The 8891-nt window shown below is 35.6% G+C and overlaps 2 protein-coding genes across 4 annotated transcripts; one reads left to right on the top strand and one right to left on the bottom strand.

Annotated features, from left to right (window-relative positions):
* The first annotated feature begins 290 nt into the window (after positions 1 to 290).
* On the top strand, positions 291 to 5602 carry LOC105763908 (E3 ubiquitin-protein ligase SINAT3). 2 transcript variants are annotated; one of them, XM_052625848.1, is made up of 3 exons: positions 291 to 901; positions 2580 to 2966; positions 4577 to 4798. In XM_052625848.1, the coding sequence occupies exons 1-3, from the start codon at positions 680 to 682 to the stop codon at positions 4664 to 4666; spliced, it is 699 nt and encodes a 232-aa protein (XP_052481808.1). In that variant the 5' UTR covers positions 291 to 679; the 3' UTR covers positions 4667 to 4798. The 2 variants fall into 2 exon arrangements, with proteins under 2 accessions (XP_052481808.1, XP_012437770.1); XM_012582316.2 differs by having other exon boundaries at positions 292 to 901; positions 4534 to 5602.
* Positions 5603 to 6094: 492 nt separating this feature from the next.
* LOC105763907 (phosphatidylinositol 4-kinase gamma 4) lies at positions 6095 to 8891 on the bottom strand. Of its 2 annotated transcripts, XM_012582315.2 has the most exons (3): positions 8757 to 8891; positions 7023 to 8400; positions 6095 to 6703 (listed from the first exon to the last, which is right to left on the bottom strand). In XM_012582315.2, exons 2-3 carry the CDS (start codon positions 8385 to 8387, stop codon positions 6314 to 6316), a joined length of 1755 nt encoding a protein of 584 aa, XP_012437769.1. In that variant the 5' UTR covers positions 8388 to 8400; positions 8757 to 8891; the 3' UTR covers positions 6095 to 6313. The 2 variants fall into 2 exon arrangements, with proteins under 2 accessions (XP_012437769.1, XP_012437768.1); XM_012582314.2 differs by lacking the exon at positions 8757 to 8891 and having other exon boundaries at positions 7023 to 8750.

Below are 8891 nucleotides of genomic sequence, written 5' to 3'. Positions count from 1 at the left end.
CAAGTTTAGGGCCCAAAATGAATCTAAAGGCCAAGTTCAAGTACCAAAGTTAACAAAAAAAAAAGGTAAATATGCCAAAGTGAATCTAATTATCAAGTCCAGGGGCCAAAAATTATATTATACCTTTTCTTTTCTTCATTTTTTTGTAAAATGTAAGAATTTTATTTATTTTTGAAGATAAAAGAAATTATTTTAATTAATTGAAACATGGTCACTGTCTGTATGTTTGCTCTAATAATTCCCACCTCATCACCTTACAAAAATCTTATATATACATACACGTATGTGTATACATATTGCAAGTAACCATGGTTCTCTCTTTGACCTTGAGCCGCGTGATGTTGATCAACTGTCTCGTAAAATTTTAGACGGTGAACTCTCTCTTTCTCTGCAACCTATGAGAAAGAATACAGAAAGAAGAGAAATTAAAAACTACTGTTTTTAATTTCTCTGTATTGATTCAACTCATCTGGTTTTCCTATTGATACCCCATTTTCATTCTTTGTTTCTTCTTCGATTTACTCATAAACTAACTTTCTTCGATTTACTCATAAACTAACTTAGTCCCCAAAGATTAATACTTTATTTTTATACCCATCACCCATAGTTTCCATCTTTCCCAAAAGGAATTTGTACCCATAGCTGATCAAATTTGATAACTTTGTTATACCCTTTTTTTATGGAATCAGATAGTATTGATTGTATGGCATCATCGGATGTGATGGATGATGATGAGATCCATCATCATCAGTTATCTTCTTCATTGTCAAAGACCCACAGCAACAATGGGAACAGCAACAACAGTTCTTTGTCATCAGCTGTTCATCCAAGCACTACTAGTGTCCATGAACTCCTTGAATGCCCTGTTTGTACCAATTCTATGTACCCTCCTATTCACCAGGTTAGTCTTTTTATTTCCTTTTCCCTTGATGGGTTCTTCTTTTTCTAAATTGAGAACATCTTTTTGAGTGCTTTTGGAGTGCTTGAATGGTTCTAATCTGTTTCTTTTTCTTGGATTTTTTTCAGTCAAATTTATAGGCTTATTCTTATGTGTTGGATTTGTGCTCTTTTAGGGTTAGAATTAGGACTACAGATGGGATTAGGTTGCCTTTATATAATTGACATTTTTTGAGGGGGTGTTATGTGAAGAGCAATACTCATATGCGTGGTTGAATTCTTTGTGTTTGTTTTAACGTATCAAAGAAGAAGAAGATGGTCTAATTATTGTAAATGTCGAAAATGAAAGCTTTTTTCTTCTTTTTTTTTCAGTTTAGTCCAGTTGGTATTGCCTATAGCATTAACCTATACTCATTAGAATGTCTTTTTATTATATTTGACAAAGGTTTCCAATGCTGATTCAGCCTTTCAGCTCAGGCGCAGCGAATTTGTAAACAAAGGTGATATGCTGTAGCTGTTTGTGCTGGGAAAGGTTTTAGAAAAAGTGTGGCTAAGATGGCAAATTGAAAGGAAACTATTATCTTCTCATTCATATGTAACAATCCATGAGAGTTTACTTGGATATGTTAATAAATTTGCATGATTTCACAATAAAAGCATAGAATAGTGGCTTCATCTAGAGTATAAAACAATGCTGGTAAGATTGTGTTTATAGCCATAGCAATTGAAGAATGCCTTGGGGGCCTATTATTTCTCTTCATCCTCCTCGGATGAATGTATTTACTACCGTAAAAGACTTAATTGAGATGTTGTATCATTTTTTATGGTATAACCAAAGTATCCTTCATGTCCATTGTACGGTTCGTGAAGACTAATTCTTTCAGGGTTCCTGGCTGCCCCTCCCAACAATGTTGTTTTTAATATTTGAACCTAAGTTCTTTTCTTGGGAGCATGGAGAAAAAAAAAATTTAGGGGGGAAATAAAGTTATATATTTTTATGAGAGATAAAATGCAATTTCACTCTTGTATTGGATGGTTTTCAAAGGACTAAATTGAAATTCTAGCACTTGGGGGGGGGCCAAACTATAATTTTACCATATATTAACTTAGGATTTTATAAATTTTGGCGGATTAAAGCAGCAATTTTTCATTTTAGGGGGGCCAAGGCTCCTACCTGCACTCTCCTCCCTTTGCCCCTGCTTGGGAGTACAATGTGCCTTAACACTACACCCAACAACTCAGTTGTTGGTGAGATGGAGTATCATTTGAGTTTAAGTGAAAGCTATGAATATTTATTTCTTCTTTTTCCTTCTTATGGGTGCATTTACATATCATTAGCCTGCATGGGTAGGTAGTTGGTTAAATAAGCAGCTGAGTATACCAATGATGCTTAAGGATCACGACAGCCTTTTCTTTTTCCCCCTTTTACGGGTTGGGTGCAGGAACTTTGGCATTTGTAGATTATGTTTATGCCCAAGTACATCTCTGTGTTGTGTATGCTGATAAACCATATTTGTATGCTTCACTCTGAAAGTGGCCCAAAAGTTGTGCCGGTTTCTCTAATTTCAAATGTCAAACGCAGTATCCTGTTTTCTGAACCATTGGTTTTTTGGCACATTAGAGTTTTTCAATGCCTTCGAATGCTAGTCTTATGATAAGTGTTCTATAATTTGCTTTCACAGTGCCACAATGGGCATACTCTCTGTTCAACTTGTAAAACGAGGGTACACAATCGATGCCCCACTTGTAGACAGGAGCTTGGTGATATTAGGTGTCTAGCACTAGAGAAGGTGGCTGAATCACTTGAATTGCCTTGCAAATATATGTCACTTGGATGCCCTGAGATCTTTCCCTACTATAGTAAACTCAAGCATGAGGCTCTATGCAACTTCAGGCCGTATAGCTGCCCATATGCTGGATCGGAATGTGCTGTTGTTGGTGATATTCCATTTCTTGTTACACATCTAAGGGATGACCACAAGGTGGACATGCATTCTGGATGCACGTTTAACCATCGATATGTGAAGTCTAATCCTCAAGAAGTAGAAAATGCAACATGGATGCTAACTGTAAGTACACTCAATCTTAGGTGGTAAAAGTACCATGGAGGCTCCTGTATTAGGAGTGAGATTGCATTCTGCCCTCTCTACTAAAATATGGACAAATTAGTTCTTATACGTTAGATAAAAAAGCAATTTGGTCGTTTCTGTTAAAATTTTATCCCTTTGTACTGTTAGAAACTGGTGTGGCTAACAAAATAACTCAACAAAGACACATGATGTGCCATGTATACCTTACGCTTAATGTACTGGGGCTAATTTTTAACAGTAAAAATGGATGAAATTTTAACAGAATGACCAGCTTGCTCTTTGATCTAACATACAAAGACTAATTTGTCCATTTTTTGAGTAAAGAGACCGAAAATCCAACTTTTAGTATAGAGCCTTCTATGATACTTTTACCATTAGTAGGCATCTTTATTCTGATTAAGAATTGAACTTATTGGATGATTGATGATAATAAAAGGGATAAATATCAAATTTATATTTGAATTTTGATCGATGTGCAATTTGATACATGAATTTTAATTTGGTGCGCTTATACACATGAAACTTGAATTGTGGTTCGTATGTATACGTAAAATTTTGATTTTGATTCAGTTATACACATTTAAAGGAATGAATACATATATTTATTTTCATATTCGATTAATATAATTATTTGTATATGCAATATATCAACGCAGAATAATGTTAATTCGATAATGTTGTCAATGATTTTGTGAAAATTGAATCAAATCAAATGATAATCATGTATAAAATTGCACAAAATCTAAGTTCATGTATTACATTGCACATTGAATCAAAGTTCATGTATAGTTTTGATATTCATCCCTAATAAAAAAGGTCTTTTCGATAATTTAATACTTTCCCATATATGAACATTGTCTTGACTTATGTGACTGAGTTGAGCTGTCTATATTGTGTACTTGAAAAAGTTACCGGTTTTATACGTGGTAGCCATACCTTTCATTGGATCAGCTTGTTGTTCTAGTCTCTTAATAAAATGTGTTAGATTTATAGATACGTGACAAAGTAACCCTTGCTAATCTGCTTTAATGTAGATGAGGATTAATAAGCTGTTGATGTATGATAGTTGCTGGTAAAAGTACCATGGAGGTCCTTGTACTAACAATAGGATTGCATTTTTCCCCTTTACTAAAAAAATTGAGCAAATTAGTTTCTGTCCGTTAAATCAAAAAGCAAACTAGTCTTTTTGTTAAAATTTTTATCCATTTCTACTATTAAAAACTAGTCTCTATATGTCATCATGAGGTACACATGGCACGCTATGTGGAACTGTCCAGTTAGTCCGTCAACCACATCAGTTTTTAACAGAAGAAATGGATGAAATTTTCAACCAAAATAACTAGTTTGCTCATTGATTTAACGTATAGGGACTAATTTATTCATTTTTTAAGTAAAGAGAATAAAATGCTATTTGACTCTTAATACAAGGGCCTCTATGATACTTTGGTTATTTGAACTTTCGGCCCTGACTTCCCACAGTTTAGTTCAATCTTCTTTGATTTTCTTTAATGCTAAATGGTTCGAATCTTTTGTCATATATGTTTAGGTATTTCATTGTTTTGGTCAATACTTCTGTCTCCATTTTGAAGCCTTTCAGCTCGGAGTGGCTCCTGTTTACATGGCATTCCTTCGTTTCATGGGCGATGAGATTGAAGCTCGCAACTACAGTTATAGCCTAGAAGTTGGAGGGAATGGTAGGAAACTCATTTGGGAAGGCACCCCGAGAAGCATAAGAGATAGCCACCGAAAGGTTCGGGATAGCCACGACGGCCTTATTATACAGCGTAACATGGCGCTTTTCTTCTCTGGAGGGGACAGGAAAGAGTTGAAACTGCGAGTAACGGGGCGGATATGGAAAGAACAACAAAACCCCGAAGGTGGTGCCTGTATACCCAACCTTTGTAGTTAAAAATGTCACCCCCATAATATTGTTTGCTGCATATTCCTGTAATACTAATAGCAACCTGCCATTGATGTTGAGGATTTTTGAACTCTGCATGCACATTGAAGCCTTAAGCCTTTTCTCCAGTATTAACAATAAGCTTTTTAGCGGTAAAAGTATCATGGAAATTTCTATACTAGAAGTCAGATTGTAATTTAGTCCTTATACTAAAAAAATAAACAAATTAATCCATATATGTTAGATCAAAGAGCAAACGAGTCTTTTTATTAAAAAGTTCATCTATTTTTACTATTAAAATTGTCTTTGTACGTATTAGGAGAGATACACGTGGGATGTCATGTGGCACTATAAGATTATATTTTGTCAATCAGAAGAAAGGGTCAATATGCTCTTTGATCTAATGTATATGGATTAATTTATTATTTTTTTAAATCAAAGAGATGAAATGCAATATAACCTTTAGTACAGAAATTTCCATGACAATTTAAGGCTGTTTAGCTTTGCTTATGGTTGAAAAACGAAGTTGTATATATATAGTCAGCATTATGCTGTAAATGATGCATTCCCATGTTTGGTTTTCTTGAAAACTAAGCTGCTGATATATCAGCTAAATTGTGTGTGGTAGCCTATAGGGTATTTTTCCTTTTTATCTTACTATATTTGTAATTTGGTCAGCAGCCACTTGAGGAAATGATCATGTGATTACCCTTGATTCTTGATGTTTTGCTTGATCCAGAAAATGTAACATGAGAAAAAAAAGGTCAAATTCTACATTTAACACCTGTACTATGCCAAACTTGTGGATTAGTATCTTTACATCAATTTAATACTTATATTTTTCGTATAGTTTGAAAAGTTTGATTTGACTTTTATATATATATATAAATATTGAGGAGGAATTATACATAATAGAAACAACATTTTGGCTTCTAAAAGAAATTGCCAAATATCATATATCAGATTCAACTGACTTGATGAAAAATGCTACGTTTATATTTGTTCCAAAATCGGATTTAACTTGATGAAAATTTGTTTTCATGAGAAAAATTGTTTTGTTTCTCTTATTTGTGCTTCGACATGAAGTAAAACCCGAACTTTACTTTTTATTTTTTGGCATGTGCCGTACATGTGCTGGCAATTTTTTTCAAGAAGCCAGAATGTCTTTTGGTAAAATAAACTATAAAAAAATTCTTGAAAAAATCAATTCAAAGCAAGAATCATGGCCTAAAATTAAGAAGCCTTTTTTTGTAAAAGTGCCATAAGAAATAGAGAATTACATGAAAGTAGAGAAGAATGAACCATTGTGTGTTTTCATAACCACCTTGCTAGGCCATTTGAGGACATATGGATGCAGAAGAATGTGGAGGCATGTACAACATAACAAACAACTATGAACCACCATTCACTATTAGATGCTCTGTACTTATCGTATGTGTGACCCAGCAATCTCATCAAGACGACAATCCATGATTTGGGATAGTTTTTTGAGAAATGCAGCTTCACTTGTGTTGGGAAGCACACTTTCCTCCGCCTCTTGTACGATTTCCTCAATCAGCGATTCCTCGTTCAAGTTCTCTCTGCACATTATGCTTCCAATGGCATAAGGAGTGAGCCCTCTCGCTGCACCCTTTTTGAGAAGCATGGTGGAGATGCGGAGGGTACGTGCACATTTAGACGGTATGTCCCACCCAAGGTATTTCAAAAGTGCAATATCTTTTTCAGCATCAAGGGATTTTATGTAGTTGAGTGTCTCAGACGAGTACGATTGACGAGCTTGAGGCCAATACAGCCAGTCAAAAGTGCAATCTTCAAACTATAGAAACAGAATAAACAAATAGTTATTAGTACATTGCAAAAGACCACAAAATATATAGAACTTGAACTTTGCAATGTTGTGAAAGAAAAATAACTTGTAATGACACTCATAAGGACTCCAAAAACCGAGAATGAATTAGACAGGCAGCAGCACCACTCAGCTTGTTAGCCAACAAAATATAAAATTAGCATAATTAGTGAATCAAGACAACTTTAACTAATACAAGTTCAATAATCATCTAACTGTAAATCTATTATGCGGCTCAAGTTTAAACGAATGAAGTTGAATTAAGACATATTAGTATACGGTAACTTACACTTTCAGGCAAGCAATAGCCATGATCAATTGGAATCAGCAATGTTTGCCCATCTTTATCTTTGCTCAATAAAATGTTTCCGGCATGTCTATCTGCATTAGCCAATCTTATATCCAACACCGAGATTTTATGTACTTGCTCGACCGGGAAAGACCCAGGACCCATATCCTCACAACTTCCACGGTTCTCCACAAACATCTGCAATGACCCGATCTTGGCTTTTGGTGAACCATCAGGATTGTTAAATCCATTATGCAAACACTTGACCAAAGTAGTAGGAGGGACCCCAGCAAAACCCTTCTGATTGCCATATATCGTCCATCGTGGATGATCCAAAATATAAGCTGCAACTTCCCTAAACGCTCCTTCTCCAACTCTTGTACCTTTTTTCAACCCTTCACCATCTGATGACATTGGTAGTTTTCTAGGGTTGTTAATAGCTAAAGGCTCCTCATCAATAGGCTTAAAAACAGAAACAAACTTTTGACCCGATGAATCCTGCATGAAATAAGCTCCCCCAGTACCTTCCATAGACCTGATTGGATTTTTCTTGCTACATAATCCATCAAATGTGGACTTAATCATTTTGACAATCACTGAAGACAATTGAACTTTGGGATTAACAATAACAGGCTCCAATATAAAATCCCTCTCGGGAGGTTTTCTTGGTACAAACTTTCTATCAGCTTCATATTGTACTCCACCGTTCGTCTCACCAACATCATTATCTCGCTTACCTTCCGATTTTGGTGCCATGATAGACAACTCGAAATTCTTGGCAACAGGCTTAGCCCTAACTTTGGCAGATTTCCGGACCAACAAATGCAATACAGCATCATTATGCTTACATATATCATCAATAAGCCTTTGATCCTCTAATCTCTCCCCATCAAAAACAACTTCCTGGTCATCGAGATCAGTAAACCCTTTCTCTCTCTTAGCAATCTGCTGTTTCACATAAACAACATCACATCCTCGTCCTCGTCGAACATGAAATGTAAATTCTTTCCCAGACGAAGTCTTAACATTAATGACCTGAAGATCGGAAAGCTTAAGAACCAAGTGTAGAACATTCCCGTCGTTGACTCCATAGTCACGAACAAGGGAATTGCTCCTTGCCAATTCCCGGCCTCCACAAACCAACTTTTGATTCTTTACAACAAAACCTTTACAGGTTTGAATCCGAAGTTTCAAGGATTCAATAGAATCCGATTCCAGAATCCGCATCGGAATCATTGATCCAGAAAAAGCCAAATACACACAAATCGATTCACTTTCGCAATGACCCGATCCAGGACTTATATGACTGGGAGCAGTCAAAGGTTCATTTCGAACTGGAACGACAGCAAGACCAGCTGACGACATTTTTGACAGTGAACTGTCGAAGAACGATAGAGTTCTCAACACTCTAAAACGAGAATACTAAAAACAAATGCTTAAACTAATGTACAAATTCACAATAATTCCCCATTTCGTTTAGCAATCTAAAATACTATAATTACCCCCCAAAAAAAGAGAAAATTCCCCAATCCAGGCTCAAGGAAATAAACCCCAAGCCCGAGAAAACGAAACCCGAAGTGCCAAAAACGAAAATTTCGAATCACCAAGCTCAATTCATCTTCTTATGTGAGATTAGGGTTTAGAGATTGAATGTACGGAAACTATGAAAATGTAGAAAAAGGGGAAAATGAAAAAGAAAAACAGAAAATTATATAACGAAAGATGGATTCTTACCAGTGTAAGGAAGAACCGAAGAGAGGAGGAAGCAACGAAGTGAAGCTTTTAAAATCAACAGTCAAAATTTCTTATTTTAGGAGCCGATGATTATGGTGGAATTGGTTTTACCTTTATAGGTAACGCGCAAATATG

The sequence above is a fragment of the Gossypium raimondii genome, chromosome 12 (assembly GCF_025698545.1).
Source record: "Gossypium raimondii isolate GPD5lz chromosome 12, ASM2569854v1, whole genome shotgun sequence".
NCBI lineage: Eukaryota > Viridiplantae > Streptophyta > Magnoliopsida > Malvales > Malvaceae > Gossypium > Gossypium raimondii.
This window is presented reverse-complemented; position numbering and strand designations above follow the sequence as displayed.